General features: G+C 41.8%; 1 protein-coding gene across 1 annotated transcript in view; it reads left to right on the forward strand.

The window, feature by feature from the left end:
- ECEL1 (endothelin converting enzyme like 1) overlaps positions 1 to 24,078 on the forward strand; it is a 119,923-nt gene that overhangs the window by 6,184 nt on the left and 89,661 nt on the right. The window contains exon 2 of the mRNA XM_073675251.1: positions 9,923 to 10,852. Within this exon, the coding sequence (XP_073531352.1) occupies positions 10,103 to 10,852 (750 nt within the window). The 5' untranslated portion in view covers positions 9,923 to 10,102. The remainder of the gene's footprint in view (positions 1 to 9,922; positions 10,853 to 24,078) is intronic.

Consider the following 24,078-nt stretch of genomic DNA (forward strand, 5'->3'; position numbering starts at 1 on the left):
TTAATGGAAAATTTGATTTGCCGCAAAATTATTTTGTACAATTTGAATGTTCCTTATAATATTCTGTGATCTCTACAGAACCCAGAGCATAATAAACGTAGCATGTAAAAAAAACAAAAAACGAAATAGCTAACTATTAATAATAAAAAAAAATAATACTTCTCGGTTCACCTGTCCCAGCACCCCCACTGCGATGATCGGGATTCGGAGGTCAGAGCATGTTCACCTAAAGAAGTGTGTCCATTACTTTAGCTCACAGGTGTCCAGTAAGCCTCCTCTGGAGTATATGGATGATGCAGTTGACATGAACTTCCAAACAGCAGCCAGCACACTGTCCTTCAGTTACAATCATTCCATATTTATGTTCTTTATATTAAAATCAAAACTTCATACAGTACAAGCAGCATATGATAAAGCATGGCAGAATTCAATGAAACGCTATAACTGCAGTTTGTTTCAGAACTACATGGTCTCTGTCTCAACTGGACTCATTGGCTGCAACTAATGTTTGACATTCAGGACCTGGAATGACAGACAGAGACAACCATAGTTAGGGATCAGATGTGATTTCTGTTGTGGAACCTATGCTCCGACCCTCTCTTACAATGAAGTACCTTCCATATTTACTGTATATCAATGAGTTCCATAGAATATTTTGTAGCGCAGTAGAAAAGCAGAACATGCTTAACTTCTTCTGCCTTTTTTGACCCATCTCCCTACAGCACGAGTGTGTGGCTCCTATGTTGTTCCGTAGAGATCATTGATCTCTATGTAATCTATATGCAAGTATTCCTCTCCCCTCTTTGCCCTTGTCAAGAAATAGAAAAAAAAAGGAAGACGGTCCACAGAGTACTCTTATGAATAAAGGCTTAAAGTTGCTGCTTGTTGTTCTAAAATAGACAGCATAAGACCTCTGTCAATATTGCAGTCTTTTGGTACATTATCAGAATGTGTGCATACATTTCCTGTTAATACCTCATTCATTAGAGCCTGTGGCAGCCCTTGAGACGGGAATGTCAGATATGCTCAGTAAAATGGCGTGAGGAATAAATTGCACAGCTCTTCATAAGTGAAATTGGTCAAACATTAGAACATTGGTCCCTGAGCTATCAGAATACTCGCAGTAATGCATGAAGGAGCTCAGTACTGCATGATCACCAGCGATAAAACGTGAAGCTGATGGGCTTCGGAGAAAAATCTCAAACAGGAACCCCAACTATTACAGGACTTTAGTAGTATTAGCCTTCTCATACGAGCCAAAGGGTATTTACACCATCCATAGACTTCAGGAACCGGGTGTGACTACAACATCTCACATCCCTGATAGTCACTGTTATGAAGTGGGTACAATAATTTTAATGAAACTGAAAATGACTAGCTTGGGATGGAAGAATTAGAAGGAAGTAACTAAATCCAACACAATTGCACCATTGGATCTTATACTATAACTGCACAAATCTCTGGTTTTATTGATTCTCAAAACCTAAGATAAAAACAAAATGAGCATATCCCTGCAGTAAGTAAATAAAAAGTAATAGTAAATGTAAATAACATAGGTTACTTAGTTTACACTGTTTTGATCCAAAAAGCGTAAAAGCCATCCCAAAGCGACAAGGTGTACCCAATTGGGATGGTCCTATATCTATTATTAAATCCTGTTAGCAGGATTGTGCTCAGTAAACCACATACACTGTCAGGTTGGCGACATTACACTGATTAAAATGATACCTGGGTTGATGAAATCCGTCCTGTGGTTCTTGTGTAATCTTTACTTTTAGTTTGGAGATAATGATATGCCCGTGCTCTGGGGCGGCCTGTGGGGGGCGTTCTATCTGGTGCTCTGCTTACATATTCATCTGTATGCTCTTATGACAGCTCACTGTGCTTTCAGTGACCTGCCTCCTATTTTAAATACTGTTCTTGCACAGTTCATATTGTAGTCTTTTGAAAAATGATAACCCCAGCAAAATGGCTCCGCGTAGTAGCAGATATTGCTTGCTGATAGATGTTACTGCGCACACGCTGTGGCCATTTTGCTGGAGCCAAATTTTTTTTTTGCTCCAACAAAATGAAGCGATAGATACTACTGTGCATGCGTGGGCGCCAGAGCCATTTTGCTGGGGTTACATTTTTTTAAAAAAGACTACAATACGAACTGCGCAAACGCAGTATTTAAAATAGGAGACAGGTCACTGGAGAATTAGTGACCTGTCATTTAAGCCACAATAATGAAGATAATGCCAGAGCACCAACGAAAGCCCCGGCCACAGGCCGCCCCAGAGCACGAGCATATCATTATCTCCAAACTGCAAATAAAGATTACACAAGAACCACAGGACGAATTTCATCAACCCAGATATCATTTTAATCAGTATAACGGCGCCAACCTGACAGTGTATGTAGTTTACTTACAATCCTGATGACAGGTGTGCTTTAAACCTCACCCAGTGTTAGCAGACATCAATGTAGATTGGAGCAGAGTATGACCCAGGCCCGACTGTTCAGACACCTTCCCGTTGGAAGCTATATGTACACAAAATGCACAGCCAAAAAAGGGGGGAGCCACAGCCCTGTTTGTACAAGGTACAAAAAATCTAAAGCAAAACCAAAGAAATGAGCCAGAACATATGTTGGTGTAAGTGCAACGTCTAGGTACACGTTCACACTGTCGCCACCTAACAGACAAAACAGATTCTCAACATAACTAAAGATTTCAAGGGATCTGCAGTACCTTGCTGTAACTTTTGCTAAGGACTCCAAATTACCATCATGCAAATTCACTATTGCAACATGCAAGCAAAACACTGAGACTTCAATCTACATCACAGCCATTGGGTGGCGAAACACAGACACATGTAGTGTAAATATCTCCCTGAGGTATATGACAAACTCATGTTTTTTCATAGCTGATGATCTCACACCACTCATCCAGGAATATATCAAGGCAAGATTATGTAAGAGTAAGGTAAGGAATATATATCTATACGTCTGCATTAGGAGTATGTAGGTATGTTTCTTACATTAAGCAGGACAAGAATAATAATCAGATTACATTTGGCTGAGTTAAAGGGGTTTTTGACTTTCAGAAAAATGGGCCCCAAAGATTGTAAAATACCTAAAATAATAAACAGAGAATGTACTCACCTTCCCTGGGTCCAGCACCAGCCTAACACCACTGCTCAGGTCTGCATCAGTGACGTCCTGTTGGCGTTGAGCATCACCGCTGTAGCCAATCACTAAGCTCGGTTGCTCGAGCTGTCTACCTCGGCATGGCCACTGAGCTCAGTGAATAGGTACAGCAATAATACTGTCTATCGATGTGACATTACTACTGAAGCCAACATACTGAGACCACTACCATGGAATCTGATACCATTATTCTGGTCCTGATTAACCTAAGGAACATTCCTTACCTTACTCTTACATGGCCTTGGCTTTATACATTCCTAGATGAGTGATACGAGATATGGGTAAAATAAATAAATACTTATAGAGTTATTAAGACTCTCAAGGTGCAGTTACACTACACAATTATCGGTATCGCTTGTTCCTGATAATCGTGCGGAGTAAACAAGCTGCCGATCAACCGATAAATGAACAAAATGCTAAATGTTGGGAGAAATGATCTTCTGGTTTACCTAAACCTTTCATTGTACTATCCACCTTCCCAAACACCGACTTTTATTAGCGTGAATCACTAAATTTTCAACATGATAATGAAGCTTTTTGTGTAAATGGCCTCATTAAAGACACCACATTCCAATATATAACCTCACACAGGACACAACGCATTAAAGCTATAAAACATTGTCACAGCATTACTGCATGTAGAATGCACCCATAAATCCAAGTCTAAAATGCTCCGCACATTAGGAATTCATTCAACACTGATCTGTCACATGAAAAGTAACAATGAAAATATATTTTTCTGGTATTTCACTCCAAAGGTTTTTCTCATTATGGGGATTTTTTAAAGAAATCAATAGAAACACAAATAATACCTTAATAGTAAATGTCTCCATTTATCCCTTTATCATGACAGTCATGTAAAAAAGTATCCGGTGAGATGAGATGAGAACTGTTTTCCACTGTAACTTAAATCGAACCTGTCAGTAATATTTTCACAAAAAAATAGAAATATTGCAGGATGACATAGGATGAAACATCTCCAATGATATTTATATCGTCGTCCTCCTGTGCTGCATAGCACCGAAATTTTATAAGAAAAGGGAGGAGAAAGGAGTATATGGTATAATAGAATTTTTTATTAAATACAATGAAGACAGTCACATAAAATGACACAATTTAAGAACAGACATCTCCCCTTGAAAAAGCGACAGTTCATCCACACAAAACGCGCGTCGGGGTTTAGTGGGGGTTCCTCCCCACCCAGTTCTGTTTCTGTCCAGTCTACACTTGGGTAAAAATGTCTTGCTACTTCTTTGAAAGGCCACTGGGCATGTTAGTATTGATTAAATGGCATTATGTCTTTTGAAGCATTATTGCCCCTGTGGTTGGTTCACCAGTACACTTTCTAGTCCATATCTATTACAGACCTAGCCAATGGTCTGGCTAGGAATTTTATACTTTCTGCACTTCATTGAGCTTCACAGCTCAAACCACTAGGGAAACTGGTAAGCCTTCAATGGCTGGTTCGCATTTCTATCTGTCCTGTTCTTAAATTGTGTTATTTTATGTGATTATCTTCATTGTATTTAATAAAAATGTTCTATTATACCATATAATCCTTTCTCCTCCCTTTTCTTATACAATGTTTTGGAGTGGTATTTCTCTATGGGTCGCGGTCCGCATAGTGATGCTGCGGACCCATAATCATGTTACCTATGGGTTTCTTGTTTTTCATAGCACCAGAATTTGTCTATTATTCATATGAAAACTATCTTTGCAAGTGCACAGGTGGGCATATCAGTGCACTTGCAGTCTATGACTCCTCTTAGCTTCTCCCCACCAGCACTGCCGACATTATTGATTAACAGAGAGCCAAGGTTACGCCATGCAGCATAGCTTCTGTCTCCACTATCAATCAAGATGTAGGGATGGTGCCAGCGGGAAGAAGCTAAGAAGAGCCGAGGACTGTAAGTGCACGGATACGCCCATTAATGCACTTGCAAGCTTAATTTGCATATGAATAATAGACAAATTTCGTAAAAATGCAGCACTGGTTGGCAACTAAAGGCAATCTGTCAGCAAGCTTTTGCTATGTAATCTGAGGACAGCATGAGGTAGGTGTTAAAACACAGAATTCAACAATGTGTCACTTATCAGGTTGTGTGCTGTTGCTTATTTACAATGAAGGTTTTATCACCAGGTGACTATCATTGCTGGGACTACATGGCATGTGCTTGCTAGTCTGACCACGCCACCTCCTGTAATAGGCAGCTCACTCTCAATAGCATTGCACATAGAGAGCCTGGTGGGGGCGGGGTTAGCTGTGGTGTGGGCGGGGTTAGCTTTCTCAGCTCTGCTACTTGCTGCATCTAAGAACTAAGATTGTGTCACAACTGCTGAACCCAGTAAACTTAGTGATACATCTCTGGAATCAGGGTCTCTTTGCCTACATCATGCTGCTCTGAGATGAGGTAGCAAAAACCTTCTGACAGATTCCCTTTAAATGGGTATTGTTGAGGGTGTTTCACCCTGCCATAGCCTGGTCAACACTGATATCTTAGTGAAGGTTTTACTGAGAGATTCCCTTGAAACCCCAATGTCCACATCACTGGCGTTATCACTGGTCTTATTTTCTTAATTCATTTAGATATTTGGTTACTTCCTTCTAACCACAATGCCATCAAATGTATATCTGCAAAATATACCACTAGTCATCTGGATAATCCTTTGTGTTTACGACCACAACTTTGAAAATTGAGCAAAAAAAAAAAAAAGTGGAATAATTGAAAGCTACAGTCCTGTTTAATATAGGGTTATACAATACAAGGAATGCTTATAACTATAACACTGAAGCAGCTGGAGAAAGACTGATTGGCTATGCCTTAATAATATCTAAATCTAAATTATTCATATAAATGTTCACATTACATTTTGCGCTCTTATAGAAGTTGCATTAATTTACTTATTGGCCAAAATGACACCAAAAGGTCCAAAATGCGGAGAGCATACAAAGCAGCAAACCGATGAAACTGATATTACGCAGCACCTACAGCTATCTGCACCACTCCGCTCACCCCACTAAAATACTAGCTCTTGATGACGAGCTGCTGTCTATGAGCCTGACATGCCAGATATAAAGGTGCTATGGGGTGGAATCAGTATAATTATAATTTTTATGCAATTTTTGTATGAATATTGTCTCTATCCAGAGGTATCTGTCACTGTAAGATACATCACAAAGAGTTATATAGAATTTATATGATAAATATTTCCGGTTCAGGTTATAAACGGTCAGGCTTGATATGGGAGTTGACATACTGCCGACCAAGCAGTACTCATTCAGGGACTCTTATTTATACAGATTGGCCCAGACTTGCACCCACTGTCTGTCATTTGCCGTCATCTTGTTCACTGTTAAACACAGAGACAGACGATTTCGTAATGATACAAATCAGTGATATGAGGCCGTGATTCTACGCCATTCACCTAGCAGCTCATCCCACATTGGGAAGAGCAGCCAGAATCCATAGAACAGTCCGCAGCCCTTGTGATCGAGTCTTTGGTGCTATTCTAAGAACAATCCATGTCCCCATAACTGACACCGTGTGCAGTGCTAAGTACAGTTTTTAGCCAGTCACCAGGTGAAACCATAAAGTATAGCATTTTCTGCTGCACTTACTGCTGGTATGGTGTCTGTGCTGACTGTGACTATGAATGAGATTTACATATCTCCTCACTACAGTTTTCCATGAAATAGTAGTATAACCTCCATTAATTGAAAACTGCGCCAGAAAGATTTCTTCTACCTGTCATAGCATTTCACAGCCCACAATCGTGTGAGACTCTTTATTAAATCAGCCAATGTGATAAAGGACGCAGTTTACACATCTGGATATAAACCATTGTATGCTGCAGTGCACATTGTATTCTAGACTCCCATACTTGTCAGCTGTTTCTTGGAGACGTTACTGCACTGTATATGGTCAGAGATTGCTTGCAAACCGCTCCCGGGTCTTCATAGTGCCTCTTTTTGTGTCTAAGTCACAGGTACTGGTTTAAAGGGAACCTGTTATTGGGTTTTCTTGTTGTAAATGGATGTTGTATTGTGATAGTAACGCTGTTCTAACACATTTTTACATTACTACTGCTGCCCTGTATACCCAAAATAATGGCAGTGATTCACTAATGTGCTTTTGCCAGAAATCTGCCACCAACAAGTAATTAGTTGTAATATTTGTGCGCAAAAATATTGCAACTTTTAGCATTTACCCGCCAGTCCCACGGCAGCTATGCCAACATGGGCATGGTGTTTGCGAGACATGGGAGGAGTAGGACGTGGTTATGCTCATCGGTCAAATTCATCATAAGTTACGGCACAGTGGGGTAACTTACTCCACAAATGTTCTCCAGACTCCAGACGTACATCTCTGATGGTGGCACACATTGAGCACCAAACACACTTTGATTCATTAGGCGGTGAATGGCGATTGATGAATCTGGTCAGTGCACTCCAGTGAGCGCTTCATTAAGACTGGCGTGCACTATGCCAGTCTTAATCAATCAACCCCAAAGTGTTTGGCTCTTATTCATCATTGCTGTTCTGTAGTTTTCTGGAGTAATTTGCTCCTTTTTAGTGGCTTTAGAATTTGCGCTTCACGCGTTTTGTGCCACTTCTTAAAGAGAACTTGACATATGATGCATGCTGTCCAATCCGTGGGCAGCATACATCAAATATTGGCTGTGGCATTTCAGAGAACATCATACTTCTCCCTGCCTGCGGCCCTGGACTGACAGGTTTCTGCCTATAAACGCACTTAGGCAGAGACCTGTCACTCCAGGGCAGTGGGCGGTGGAGAACCTCCAGGGACCCGCCCGTCCGACTAGTCTACAGTGCAGTCTTGGTTCCTGGTGGCTTTTAAGGTTTGATTCTGTCTGCAACACTGCAACTTTCCAGAGTCAAACATACCTAGCTAAGATAATACAGCCAGTGCCTGATACAAGATGCCCACGGCTTGGGTAGCATGTATCAGCTATCAGGTTCACTTGTTATTCTTTTTTAAAGGGGTTTTCCCACGAACAAAAGTTCATTTTAAGTCATGGCTGTGTCTGACCGAGTACGGAACATGGTCTGATCATACCACAGCTCCTGGGCAGGAGAAAAAGCAAAAGACAATACAGATATTACAGCAGGGGATCACAGAGGATTCATTTTGTGAGGTGAAATATTGTTTAAAAACAGGCAGTGAAATGTTTTACCTCACAAAATGATTCCTCTGCGATCCCCTGCTGTAATGTCTGTATTGTCTTTTGCTTCCTCCCTTGTCCAGGAGATGTGGTATGTTCTGTACACGGTCAGACACAGACAATTATTAAAATGAACTTTTGTTCGTGGGAAAACCCCTTTAAGTCTTTTTTGATTTTTCCTTAACAACTTTACTTATCCAGATGTTTTACACAAATTCATGACTTCTACAAATGTTGCATTTTTTGGCACTTCTCACTCCAGTCCATGCTTGGAGAAAGGTTCTGGATCAATTTGCAATTTTGGTGACTTTTCAAAAGATTTGCGACTTTTAGTGCTGAAAAGTCGAAAAAAATAGTTGAAGAAAAAATGAAAGCGCATTTTTGATATGACACTGAATTCATGAACTGAGTGCACGATTTAGAAGAATTTGCCACAAAAAACACTAGCGAATAACACAATGCAAAACAAGAAAAGTGACTTTAATAAATTGCAAATGATGAATCGGGCCCTGAATCCGCATCATATGTTAATTGCTGCCAAGTGGTCTGATGGGCGGCACCGGATGCCCCCATGCTTTTATTGATGTCATCCACATTGGGTTGTCTACCTTGCAATTTTGTTAACTCCTCAATAACAATGCATACACATTGTCAGATGCACATGAGGTATAAGAAAAAGTGCATCAGTCTGATGTGGATGGCGCAGGGACATTATACACATCAATCAAAGCAAGGTGGCTGAATTATAAAAGATTGCGGGAGGTACCGAGGATGATCTGGGGCCGCTTCTCAGAGTGTTTTTTTTTTTTATGATATGCTAGACTTCGATAGTGTGGTACAAATATTTAATATATAAGGGCATCACAAAAACCTCACTGCAGTGGGGCCAATTATAACAGGGTAAGCTTGTTAACAGGTTCCCTTTCATTCAGATTCATGCACTTATTGGCATATTAGGAGAATATGTTTAGTCTCTCAAGTGCAAGTATCTAGTACACATTGGTCGCCAGTTGAATGCTAAAATGGATCTGTTACCAGATTTAATAATAGAAACAGTAAAAATTATTAAATATATTTCTTACACCTGGTGAGACTGGTGTAATTACATTGAAAGTGCATATCAGAATGGCTATATAATTATAAAATTACTATGCAAGAGATTTAATAGTAAGGAGGGAAATTTTCAAGGGTTATAAAGCCGTATAAATCAGAGCGAGATCTGAACGCAGTGCACGGACTGGCCGGCGGCTATCCCAACCTGAGCATGACAGCTGCATAGAAATACATGAAGCTGTCAGGTTCAGGTCGAGAGAGCTGCCGGCCAGTCCGTGCACTGGGTTCAGATCTCGCTCCGATTTATTCATTCCGTCTGACTGTGGCCCTATATGGATTCTGAAGGTAAGTATACCAGCCTTATCAGGTGTATAAGATCTGTTTAATAATGTATACTGCTTGTATTTTAAAATATGGTGACTGATTACAATTGTATTCATGAATAAGTGTGTGAAATAATGCAAATAATAATAATAATAGTAATGTATTTTTACAGGTCTCTACCCCTGGATTTGAGGAACACCAAATCAACATTTCAAAACAGTTGCATTAGATTCTCTTACTCTCATCTTTTTTCAGTGACTTAACAGTGATATGAACTTTGACCCCTCATTAATCTTGAGGTGTGTCTGTAATATTATTCTCTCCTTATACTGATACGTAAGTCTTCAGAGACATGGAAAAGACGTATTCTCTGACAGCCCACTATGATGAGTTCCAGGAAGTCAAATATGTTAGCAAGTACAATAGTAGCAGCACACTTTCCAATGGCTTCAACATCCAAGTAAGCTCCAAAAAGCAGTCAAAAGGGATACCACGCTGGAGCAGGAGGGAAACTTGTCTACTTTCTGGACTGGTCTTTGCAGCTGGTCTTTGTGTCATTTTAGGGTGCATGTTGGTGTTAAAGTATCTGTCTATGGACCAGGATGGACAGTGCTTGGAAGAGTGCCAAGAAAGAAAAGCTTTTATGAGGGCTTCTAAATTTATCAGCAACAATATAGATCCAACTATTCCCCCTTGTACAGACTTCTACTCATTTGCTTGTGGAGGTTGGCTAAGAAGGCACCGGATACCAGAGGAGAAGCTGATTTATGGCACTATAGCAGCTATTGGAGAACAGAATGAAGAAAAGTTGCAGCATCTTCTTTTACAACCTGTCAGGAGGAAGCATCGGGGATCTTCTGAGAGGAAGGTGAAAGAGTTCTTTAGGTCATGTCTCAATATGAAAGAAATTGACCGTTTGGGGGTATACCCAATGCTGCAAGTTCTTGAGGATTGTGGAGGTTGGGATCTGCCAGAACACTCCAAACACAAGTGGGACTTTAATGAACTGCTTTATAAGACACAAGGAGTGTACAGCACAGCTGTCTTCTTCTCACTGACGGTAAACTTAGATGACAAAAACTCCTCCAGATATGTCATCAGGGTAAGTCTATGGATGGAAAGCTCTTATCTGACAAATCCACTTGTAAAGTTTTTGAACACTGATTTCTACTCTTGTGATCGGTTGCGCTGAAGCCACTATCAGGTCTAGTTCAGTAAATATGTAAAAACTGTCTTTCTTAAAATGTTTCGTTTATTGAGTTAGCAAAAATTTAACCAGTCTAACGCTTGTAGCCTTTGAAATACCTATAGTAAACTCCCGTGCTATCTACCAGGAGATAATAAGGTCATAAGGAATATTTTTAGGTGCAATAATCATTTGTTCTCTTTCAAGTTAGTCATATTCCATTACTCCGTTTAAGACTAAAGAATCAAGATATATTGATGATCTAACCCTCATTTAATTGCATTCAAAGCCTAGTCTGCTATGTGACCTTCAAAGTGATGAATGTTCCCAGTACTAAGTACTTTTCTGTGGAATTGATCATTTAGTTATTTATTGAGGTTATCTGAACTGATTTATTTAATTTTAAATACAGTATCCTATCAGTTATCATTGAAAATATAACAAGTACAATGATATACTAGATATTTTGCACTAAGAACAGTCTTCTTGTGTGAAGTTCTAATATGATGATAAAGATTATACCAAAATGAAAAGTTTATCAATTCTGAAAATTATCTTTGAGGGGTACAGTCAGGATGAGCACATAAAAAATATATTTTCTTTAATTAGTTTTTTAAGGCCTCCCAAAAAAAATTCTTCTACAGTATGTGTGAATTAGCGAGGTGATATACCTAGAGAAACGAAGACTTCAGGATAAGGAATTCTGAAATTATTAATTTGTAAAGCTTGAGTCATGGTGTATATTGAATTAAGATGTTACAACGAGTCGGCTGATGTGTTAAATTAGAATTTTTCTCTACAACTTCCATTTCCAGATGAATCTTTAACCTGCTTCTATTAAATCACAGGAGTTGTATGGTAAAAGCAATGTAGACAGTAGCACAGGGAAATAGAGTAACTCTGCCTCAGAAATATGCAGTTCCCGAATGAGCAATGTTCAGTTCAACCAGCAAAGCCACTGGCACAAGCCACCACACCCATCCGGTCATGCCAACTCTGGAGCTATTCTCCTTTTTGTCGTGCTTCATGACTGTTATAATCTGGCTACCCAGTAGTATATCCTCTATATATACAAGTATAAGTAAACTTCGTTCATGCAATGCTTTAGCTTTCTACTGTACAAATGATTGCACTTAGTACTTGGGCTCAGCATGTAGCTTAGACCAGTGTTCCCCAACTCCGGTCCTCAAGGTCCACCAACTGGTCATGTTTTCAGGATTTCCTTAGTATTGCACAGGTGATAATTCCATCACCAGCACAGGCAATAATTCTATCACCTGTGCAATACTAAGGAAATCCTGAAAACATGACCTGTTGGTGGACCTTGAGGACTGGAGTTGGGGAACCCTGCCTTAGACCATAATCGAATGTATCATATATTTCTTATTGAAAAGTGACACGTTTGCCACAGACAGTTTTTGGAATAAAGCATCTGGCTGCCTTTTTTTTCCTAATTTGCTACAAATTAATACAAAACTTTTTAAGCCAAAAACATGTCATCCAACCTAAAGCAGATTAGACCATACATAAATTGTATAAGAGATTTCTAAAGGGTAGAACTTGTTTATATCCTATATGATACATAAGTTAAAGGGGTTTTCTGGTGAAAACTAGCTATTATCACCTATGAACAGGATTTATTTATTTATTTTACTCACTTATACAGTGCCATTAATTCCACAGTGCTTCACAGACATTATTGGCACTGTCCCCATTGGGGGCAATCTAAATTCCCTATCAGTATGTCTTTGGAGTGTGGGAGGAAACCAGAGAACCTGGAGGAAACCCACACAGACATGGGGAGAACATACAAACTCCTTGCAGATGTTTCCTTGGTGGGATTTGAACCCAGGACCCCAGCGCTGCAAGGCTGCAGTGATAATCACTGAGCCACCATACTGCCCAGGATAAATGATAACTTGTTGATCATTGGATGTCCGACTACTGGGATCCCACTGATCGGCAGAACAGGAAACTTTTGTCCCAATAGGACAGTTTTATCATAAGAAATTGAGCAGCAATCTTTAAAATTGAGCAGCAATGCGCATATATGACCAGTGCTTCATTCATCATCTATGGGGTTGCAGGGAAAAAGCCAAGTACGACACTCGGCGGCACCAAAGGGAACACTGGTTGACCATGCAAACTCTAGATGGGATAAAGTGCCCCTTTCTGTTGATTGGTAGATGTTGGATTCCCAAAAATCAATAAGTTCTCTGGATAGGTGATAACTTGTTCTCACTGGAGAACCTCTTTAATAATATTGTGCGTTCTATAAGACATCTCAGAGATTCCTGATTCAAAGCTTTTCACCTAATATCAAAATATCTTTCTTCAGATTGAATGAAATTGTAACAATTGTTGTTTATTATTATAACACGTATTAATTATTTTCTGTGCATAGTTTTCATATCTGCAGAGTTAAAAAAAATGTAATAACATAAGCCTAGAATATCTTTTCTAATATATGACTACATTTTATATTTCAATATTATTATTCCTTAAAGAGAACCTGTCACTTCCAGAAACTCTATTTATATGCCGATATAGTGGAAATCTATAAGAAAAATAGCGTTTAAATAATGCATGGCTGCCTTACTGTAGAAGTGACTACTGGGAGAAAATTAAGTTATATCCTCCCTGCAGCCACTTGCTTCCAGTCATTGAGGCAGTGCAGGGAGCGGTTACATTCACCACAGATAGTGCACTGTAGATACTCACTGGCACAATGATTGACTGTCTTGCAGTGTGTGTGCAGAGCAAGCTGTCAATCAAAGTGCTGGGGAGGAATTATAGTGCACGTGGTGACTTTAACAGATCACTGGATGTGAGCTGCTGCAGGGAGGATATAACTTTATTTTATCCCTGTGGCTGCTGCTCCACTAAGGTAGCCATGCATTAATTAAATGCTATTTGCCTGCAGATTGCCACTATATCTGCAAGTAAAATTTTGTGGAAATGACAGGTTTCCTTGAAATAGGTTTTCCTATTTTAGAAAATTAAGTCCAAAAGATCAGATAGTAGTAAAAAACAGATATTACTCACCCACCCTCAGTCCAGCACTGGTTCCCCGACGCTCCATCGGTGTCTGTGTTTTGGCTTTAGCCGTGACGTCACAACTACAACATGCATCACCACTATGGCCATACACTGAGCTCAGTGGCTCGGCTGTTGTTAAAGAAGCACTCCCATTATGTTTTTTATTCATTGAAGGGGATATCTGGGACTTTGTGAAAAACAAAAAATCTGCCTAGGCACTAACAGGCCGGTAGTTGCTACCTACTTGCCTGTTGTGCCTGCCTCCTGCCAGATATCCAGCTGCCTCTGCTGATGTCACGTCAACAGAGCAGCGGCTTCTTTTGAGCTCCGCTCTGTTAATGGGGCGTGGCTTCTGACGTCATTCTGATTGACAGTTGGCTCCCCCAGTTAGGCAGCAGGTATCCGGCTGTTAATCAGAATGACATCGAAGTCCCACCCCTTCAACAGATTGGCGTGGTAAAGAAGCTGCCGGCCTGTTGACGTGATGTCAGCACAGGCAGCTGAATCGCCTGCAGGAGCAGTCTGTGCCCGCTCTGTGCCAGGGAAGAACGGCGCCATGCACAGCAGGAAGGTAAGTAGCAACTACCTGCCTGTTAGTGCTTAGAGACATATTTTGTTTTTCACAAAGTCCCAGATATCCCCTTTAAATGTATGTATATATGCATGTAATGTAGTGTGAGTGTGTTGATACACTCACCTACTGCAGCTCTCTTTGGGATCCAGTGCCGTTCTGCTCTTCTTCTCAGTGACTTGACCACAATTGAGACTGGTTGGCTCATCTATGCTCTATGTGTGAGATGGAAGTCTCTTTTACAATGTAAGCCAGTGGAGCCTTGTTCTGATGCCCCATAGCCTTACATTGTAAAAACCACTTCTGGGTCATGCAGAGTGCAGTGTGACCCGGAGAATCTGCAAAGAGATGACATCACTCAGAAGAGAAGAAGAACGGAGCTGGACACAGGAGAGAGCAGCGCTAGGTGAATATATTATTACTCTCACACTTCACTACATGCATATATACACACATTTAATGAATAAAAAATGTAATGGGTGTGCTTCTTTAATGGTACTAGCTTCCCAGCTTAAAGGGGTTTTCCCACAAACAAAAGTTGATTTTAATCAATAGTTCTTGGAATAATTATAACTTCCACAATTGGATGTGTTTAAATAAAATGTCCCTGTGCTGATATAATCTTATAAATGTGCCCCTGCTGTGTACTGTGTAATGGCTGTGTCTGACTGTGCATGAAACATGGTCTGATCATACCACATCTCCTGGGCAGGGGAGGAAGCAAAAGAGTATACAGACATTACAGCACGGGATCACAAATGATTCTTTGAAGTAAAACATTGTTTAAAATCAGGCAGTGAAATGTTTTACCTCACAAACAGAATCAGCTGCAATCCCGTGCTGTAATGTCTGTATACTCTCCTGCGTCCCCCCTGCCCAGGAGATGTGGTATGATCAGGCCATGTCCCTGCAAGTTCAGACACAGCCATTACACAGTACACAGCAGGGGCACATTTATAAGATTATCTCAGCACAGGAACATTTTATTTAAACATATCCAATTGTGAAAGTTATAATTATTCCAAGAACTATTAATTAAAATCAACTTTTGTTCATGGGAAAACCCCTTTAATGATTAGCTGCAGTGCTGATACAAGCTGTTGTCATGATGTCATCATGTTGTCATTGGGCAAGAATGAGCACTATCTTTTTTGTTTTTTACTAGGGTCCACTTTTCTAAATGTGGAAAACACTTTTAATTCATTTAGAAATTGTCCTTATTACCTAGACTATAGCAATGTTCAGTATTCGCACTTAAGAATTTCACAGAAAAGAATGGCATCTCCACCTTGTGACCTGAAGCAGTATTACACAAGGTTAAATCACATTAATTTTTTCTCCTAGGACACTCTCCGTCAGCAAATAGTTGCGGATTAACAATTAATATTAAAGTTTTTTTCGGTTCATTAAACTTTTTGGCCAATCTGTAGGATAGACCGTCTGACTATCACCTATTTGAAGGACCTGAAGAACTTGTAGTGGTTGATATCATTGTTTATTAGGCACGACTTTTTTTTAAAGTGGAAACATATGGCCAGAGTCAATATGGGCATATAACATACACGAGATGAGAAATTTTCAGAAAAGAGATGCTGCCAGACTCCTCTGGTGGCGGGTTATCTTTCCGAGAACAAAAAGATCAGTAGTCCAAAATCGGACATGCTGAATCCCTCATTATTATAACTGGGGGAGAATCAGGTGACTCCCAAACACATTAATCTGTTGGCTAAGCCTGTCGATATCAACCAGTTTGGCCACTACTAGCCTAATGTGTATGGGGTCCTTTATAGTGTCTCTGCTGTGCTTCCAATGCATTTCATCTTGCCCCACACATGCCACAGACTCACCAGTGTGGAGTAAACCTTGCCTTAGGGAATGCACAGAAATATTATTACTATATACTGTAGTTTAAATTTGTGCTGCCATTAGTGAAATGCACATGGAGACACGGTTATGCTCTTGTGTCAACTGTACCTGATATTACAGCTTTTTGGAATAATAATAATAATGTTTTTTAAATTATTTAGTGCCCACATATTCTGCAACACTTTACAATCAAAAGGGAACTTGTACAAACAAGATAAGACATTACGGTGTAACACATAGTTTAATACATACTAAGAGGAGTGAGGGTCCTGCTCGTAAGCTAACAATCTATGAGGGGATGGGTAGGGACACAAAAGGTAAAAAGAAAAGTGCTTGTATTGTATGGTCCATTCATCAATCTAATATATAGGGGTATTCAAATAACGCTGTATGAACCAGTCTTCAGCCAATATGTGTACAAGTACAAATACAAGGTGCTTTTCAGTGCAAGGAAGGGAGAACAGGGAATACTTAGATTAGTGAGGTGAAGTGATAGGTCAGTCTAAAGAAATGTGTTTTTAGGGCTTGCTTACAACTGTGGATACTGGGAATTAACTGGATTGTCTGGAGTAGTGCATTCCAGAAAACTAGTGCAGCATGAGAGAAGTCCTGGAATAAACCGCAATACCGAGAACAGCCACTACTAATGTATAGAGCTGTATCGATCAGTGTAAATATTGAAGGTGATGTCGTGCTCCTTTAAGATAATTGGTGTGCTGCCAAAAAGTTAGATCTCCACCCATTGGAGCAGGAAATGGATTATAAGGGTGTTCTACAGTATATGACCACAATCTGTTTATACACAGATAGGATCGCTCCTGATTTCTTGTGACTGCCAAGAGAGTAGAGTCACAAGGGAATGAAATTCCATACAACTGCTCTGTTGGCGCCATCAACTAAATATGACTCAGGCCATAAATTTGTCTGGATATTAATTGAAACTTCTCCAAAACTCTCTGAGAAGATGACCCATTTATTTAGACAAGATTTTGTGACCGATTTTCATTTTACTCATATCCTATGTATATAGACCCACTTCTTTGAGAGGACCACCCCTCTTGATGAGGAGTGGTGTCTCAAAGTCACAATGGCGACTGAACATAATGTAAAATCACAAGGTCCTAATCATATAATATAGCATTTAGACTCCTTTGTTGGCTGGAGACCCTCATGAGGGCCACATGAAATACAGGGATGTATGGGCATGCATGTAGTCACTCTCATTTTTGGAAGGTACAGGGATTTCTGATAATACTTTCTTTCTGCTTTGACGTTCGATGTGAACCTCTTAGCAGCTAAGCTCTGAATTTCAGAGTCCTATTGTAAAATATCAGAGACACTAAATAATGGAACTGTAACGTTACAGTGACAGCCACTTGCGACATTTCCATGCCTCATAAATGTCCAGCGAGGTCAAGACTGAGTCACGGAGAATTTAGGGCTCCCCGAGGTGACGGCAACAGTAAATGTGTATAGTAAGGCGTCATACTGACTACCTATACTGCCATCACCCTGAACATACAAGAAATGGCAACGCAGCCACTAGTGTGCCATAGGAGGACATTAACCCCTTAAAAACAAGGTGAACTGTGCTGCACATCCTTCATTACCGCATAGTGCTGCCTGTGCACGTGTTGGATTGAATGTTTAGCACTAATTGCCTCTTCAAGCTGAAGTGACATTACAGCCGATGGCAGTTTATTTCCATAGCAAATGGTGGATCCATCAGGGACCTGGAAATGGCTCTTAATGTGCAAATTTACATGACTGATACTAGGAGGAAGTTAGAAAAACCTGTTTTGATCTGTGTAATTGTGCAATTTTAGCACAGAAAGCAGAGTAAATTATTGCCAGTTGGAGACAGGAAAAATAGAGGGGAAACGGGTAAAGGAAATAGATAATGAAAGAAACTGTGAGGTGAGGGAATTCATTACTGTCTGATGGTTCTCCAAAGCCCACTTGTCATTGCCTTAAAGAGAAATGCAAAGTTTCTGCATTAATAATGCCTACGTTCTGTGGTGCTTGTATCACAGTCGTCCATGTCCTGTACATGTGTTATATGATGATGTCCACAGAAATGTTCAATGGCAAAATGTTTACATGAGGCAAAAAGAGCCATATTCATCCTTAGTGTCGCTGGATCCTTAGGAATTGATGGGAGCAAGCACATGAATTCTCATCATCACAAAGAGCTGCCTATGATAACCTTGCAGTGTACTTTGACTGAAACGAGGTGCGGACCCCCATTACAGCTGGTATCCACTATCAGATTAATTGGTGGATTACTTATTTAATGAACGTTATGAAAATTAATTACATATTTGCCACTTTTGCTCTATTTTTGTTACACTCATTTTAGAGAAGGAAATATTTTTATTACACTTTTTATATAGTTGGTTCCCTCTTTTTCTTTCATTAACCCCTTTACGACCTTGGGTTTTCCACTTTTGCATTTTCGTTTTTTGCTCCCCTTGTTCCCAGAGCCATAGCGTTTTTATTTTTTGGTCAATATGGCCGTGTGCAGGGCTTATTTTTTGCGGGACGAGTTGTACTTTTAAACACCATTACTAGTTTTACCATATCGTGTACGGGAAAACGGGAAAAAAATTCTAAGTGCGGTGAAATTGCAAAAAAAATGCAATTCCACAGTTGTTGTTTTTTTTTTTTCTTACCATGTTCACTGGATGCTAAATCTGACCTTCCATCATTATTCTCCAGGTCATTACGAATTCGTAGACACCAAACACGTATAGGTTCTCTTTTATGTAAGTGGTGAAAAAAAATCCAAAGTTTGCTAAAAAAAAAAAATAAAAAAAAAGATGCCATTTTCTAAGACCCGTAGCGTCTCCATTTTTCGGGATCTGGGGCCGGGTGAGGGCTTGTTTTTTGCGTGCCGGGCTGATGTTTTTATTGATATCATTTTGGGGTAGATACAATGTTTTGATCGCCTGTTATTCCATTTTATTGCAATGTTGTGCAACCAAAAAAACGTAATTCTGGCGTTTGGAATTTTTTTGTTGTTATGCGGTTTACCGATCGGATTAATTCTTTTTTTAAATTGATAGATCGGGCTATTCTGAATGCGGCAATACCAAATATGTGTATGTGGGGTTTATTTTTTATTATTTTATTTTGAATGGGGCAAAAGGGGGGTGATTTAAACTTTTATACTTTTTAAATTTTTTTAAAAACATTTTTTTTACACTTTTTGCATGCTTCTATAGTCTCCATAGGAGACTAAAAGCAGCAACTGTCTGATCGCCTCGGCTACATAGAGGTGATGAGCAGATCACCTCTATGTAGCAGAAATGCTCCTGTACTATGAGCGCCAACCACTAGGTGGCGCTCATAGCGATCTTTACATGACAGCGACTGGGGTCTGCTGCAGACCCAGGGTTGTCATGACCACCCATCAGTGACCCGTGATCACATGATGGGGTCACCGATGGGCAGGGTAAGTGACGCGCTTCCGGCGCGGCGCTGTTAAATGCCGCTGTAAGAGATTGACAGCAGAATTTAACTGGTTAACAGCCGCGGGTGGATCGCGATTCCTCACGCGGCTGTTGCGGGCTCATGTCAGCTGTAAGAATCAGCTGACATATGCCCGGTTCAGTGCAGGCTCAGCGCCGGAGCCCATGCTGAACCGGGGGTGATGGCCTGGGGCGTACCAATACGCCCCAGGCAAGTAAGGGGTTAAGGGCTCATTCAGATGTTCATGATCATCGGTCCGATGTCAGACTCAACCCAATCATGACAGCTTCATATATTTCTATGAGGCTGTCACCCTCGGTTCGGAAGATATGCGGTCAGTCAGTGCATTACCATCTGAGATCGGACAAATGATCATGGACGTCTGAAAGAGCCATAAAGGGAACCTGACAGGTGATACATGCTGCACTATGCATCAAGTATCAGACACTGGCTGTATGATTTCAGACATGTATGTTTGACTCTGAAACGCTGCAGCAAAGACGGCCAAGGACCAAGACTCACAGGTGCATGTATAGGGTTATTATATATTGTAGCTTGCGAGCAGCACCCTCGCTCCTCCTGTAACTGGTGAACTATGTGTTACTTTATGATGTCTTTATTGTCTGTACATGTCACCTCTCTATTGTAAAGTGCTGTGGAATATATTGGCGCTATAGAAATAAAATTATTATTATTATTACCTGTCAGTCATTGCAGCAGATGGGGATCGCAGCTTGGTCCTGGGCTGGTATTTAAAGAAAGTTTTCTTCAAAAACGCTGCAGCATTTCAGAATCAAATATACATGGCAGAAACTATGCAACCAGTATCTGATACATGCAGCCTGTGGTTTGGGCAGCATGTGTCCGCTGTTAGGTGACCTTTAAATATCTTAAAATGTATCTGGAATATAAATATAGTGAACTTATTTATATACTTTTAGTTAGTTTATTAGTATGGTCCTGGGTCCCGACAACTGTACTTCCTATATCTGCACGGCACAGGAGAGCATTTCCTTTATGAGGTGTAATCATAGGCGGATTATAATGAGGGCAATCTGGGCTACCTCCCGGGGCCCGGGCTCCGGGGGGCCCATGGCCAGATGGCCAGATTGCCCTCATTATAATATGTGGGCGCCAATGCGGCACATAACGGCAGGCAGAGGCGGGGGGGACTCGGACTGCTCCCCCAGCAGCGGCGCACGGCCGCTGCTTCTTCTTCGGCCGGGCCAGCACTGCACCTGTTAACTTGCCTCTGTGCTGGCCCGGCCGCGTCACAGCTAGGAGACATGGCCCTGTGCGCGGCACTGCTGCACCGGAGAGGAGCTGGACGACTGGAGCCGAGCCAGGGGATGGTGAGTGAGTGAGTGTGTGAGTGATTGAGTGTGTGATTGAGTGTGTGTGAGTGTGTGATTGAGTGTGTGTGTGTGTGTGAGTGTGTGTGTGAGTGTGTGTGTGAGTGATTGAGTGTGAGTGATTGAGTATGTGATTGAGTGAGTGTGTGTCTGTGCAGGCAGTATCATTGTGTGATGTCTGTTTATATGTATTTTTGTGTTTCAAATGTGTTTATGCATGTATGTATATGTCTGTGTGTATATGTATGTATGTATATATAGGAGTATATGTTTGTGTGTGTGTGTGGCCTCCCGCTGTGTATAGATGGCTACGTGCGGCCTCCCGCTGTGTATAGATGGCTGTGTGCGGCCTCCCGCTGTGTATAGATGGCGTCGTGCAGCCCCCTGCTGTGTATAGATGGGTGCGCGCGGCCTCCCGCTGTGTATAGATGGCACCGTGCGGCCTCCCGCTGTGTATAGATGGCACCGTGCGGCCTCCCGCTGTGTATAGATGGCGCCGTGCGGCCCCTGCTGTGTATAGATGGCTATGTGCGGCCTCACGCTGTGTATAGATGGATACGTGCGGCCTCCTGCTGTGTATAGATGGCTACGTGCAGCCTCCCGCTGTGTATAGATGGCTACGTGCGGCCTCCCGTTGTGTATAGATGGCTACGTGCGGCCTCCCGCTGTGTATAGATGGCTACGTGCTGCCTCTCGCTGTGTATAGATGGCTACGTGCGGCCTCCCTCTGTGTATACATGGCTACGTGCGGCCTCCCGCTGTGTGTAGATGGTGCCGTGAGGCCCCCTGCTGTGTATAGATGGCTACGTGTAGCCTCCAGCTGTGTATAGATGGCGACGTGCGGCCTCCTGCTGTGTATAGATGGCTACGTGTGGCCTCCTGCTGTGTATAGGAGGGTTGTGGCAGCTCATATTGTTTGTAGCGTCTCATACTGTATATAGGGGATGTAAGCATACTTAATTGTGCTTAATATTAAGTCATACAATTAATATAACAAAAATTATTATAATTAATATATTAATATTGTGCCAAATTAATTTCACATGAACTATCACATGATCTATCACAGGGGATCATGTGACATGTCACGTGATACATCAGGTGTTTGTGTGCGTGTGTCTGTGTGTGTGTGGGGGGGTGCGCCTTCTAAACTGCCCGAGGCCCTTGCTACTCTTAATCCACCCCTGGGTGTAATGTGAAGTGGCTGGCTGACCAGTTCATTCCAATAGCTAGCCAGCCCCCTTCTCAATCACAGTGGATGCCTAAACGAAGATGAGCCACCTATTGTCACGGGTGTGTCAGATGTGACAGACAGTCGCTCTGCAGTTGGTTGCAGAAGATCTCTTCATTTGGCATTACAGACACCTTCTTAGATCTGTATCACTCTAGGACCCAGCAGCTACCTCCCTCCTTCAAATTGACACCCAGGCCTATACTTTCTGTTTGCTACAGGGAGGCGCCAGTGATATTCACATGTTTCCTTGTTAAGGCTTGGAGCTACTGCAGTCTGTTTTCTTCCTCTCTGGTGCTAGGAGGACGTGTAGTGTAATCTCTTTGAAGTCGGCTCAAGCTAAGTTACTATTCCCCCGTGTTTGTCTCACTTGTTGTCTTTAGTTGTTAGTGGCGACTGACCCTATCCAGGGCCAAGCTCCAGGTAAATACATGGTTTAGGTTCCTGTGCGGCGATTGGTGAGGAACCAATATAGGGACGTTAGGGGAGACATTAGAAGTTAGGGGTGATATCAGATCAGCCTAGGAGGTTTCCTCTCCCCCTTTCCCTAGAGTCTGGACTCCCTTCCCCTCATCCCTTCGTGTTACACTTAGTCTTTCCCACACCTTCCGTGACACCAGGGCCGGCTCCAGGTTTTTGTGGGCCCCGGGCGAAAGAGTCTAAGTGGGCCCCTTTAACGGATACCACGATTCATGATGCACAGATACGGCGAAGAAATATTTATATACAACACAGGGCCCAGGCTGTCCCCTCATCCTTCACATATGCAGACATGCACATGGTATGCAGACATTCACGCACACACAGTACGCAAACATGCACGCACACACCGTATGTATACATGCACGCACACACAGAATGCAGACATGCACGCACACACAGTACACAGACATGCACGCACACACAGTACGCAGACATGCACGCACACATGCACACAGTACGCAGACATGCACACACACATGCACACAGCACGCAGACATGCACACACATACGCACGGTACGCAGACATGCACGCACATGCAGATATGCGTGCACACACATACGCAGCACACAAATATGCACACATACATTACGCAGACGCACATACACAAACATATACCCAGGTATGTGCACATACAGACATACATACATATTTGAACATAAATGCTTAAAAACACATATAAAACAGACATAAATGTATATACACAGTCAAGCATGCACACACACGTTAGAAATATATTTAATATAGGGATTGGGGAAGCTGGCAACAAGCCTCACTTACCTGCCCAGGCCTGTGTCCCGTCCAGCCCTGCAGGGCCGCAGGCAAGTCTTTGGCCATCAGAGACATGGCCCTGGATCATCGGGGGGGCCCAGTCGCCGTCAGGGCCCGGGCGCTGCTCCCAGAGGATCTCTGCAGGACTGCCGGTGCTGCTGCTTGATTGTCGCACTTCCCCAGACATGGTTGCATGCAGTGCGTTGTGCGGCTGTGTCTGGTAGTAATGTTACGGCAAGGGTGACACACAAGCACATCAGCCACATCATTACTACCAGACACAGCTGCACAGCACACTGCACGCAACCATGTCTGGGGAAGTGCCGGCAATTAAGCAGCAGTGCCGGAGAGAGGTCCTGC

The sequence above is a fragment of the Phyllobates terribilis genome, unplaced genomic scaffold (genome assembly GCF_046119375.1).
Source record: "Phyllobates terribilis strain yellow unplaced genomic scaffold, ASM4611937v1 Scaffold_3__8_contigs__length_932513732, whole genome shotgun sequence".
Lineage (NCBI taxonomy): Eukaryota > Metazoa > Chordata > Amphibia > Anura > Dendrobatidae > Phyllobates > Phyllobates terribilis.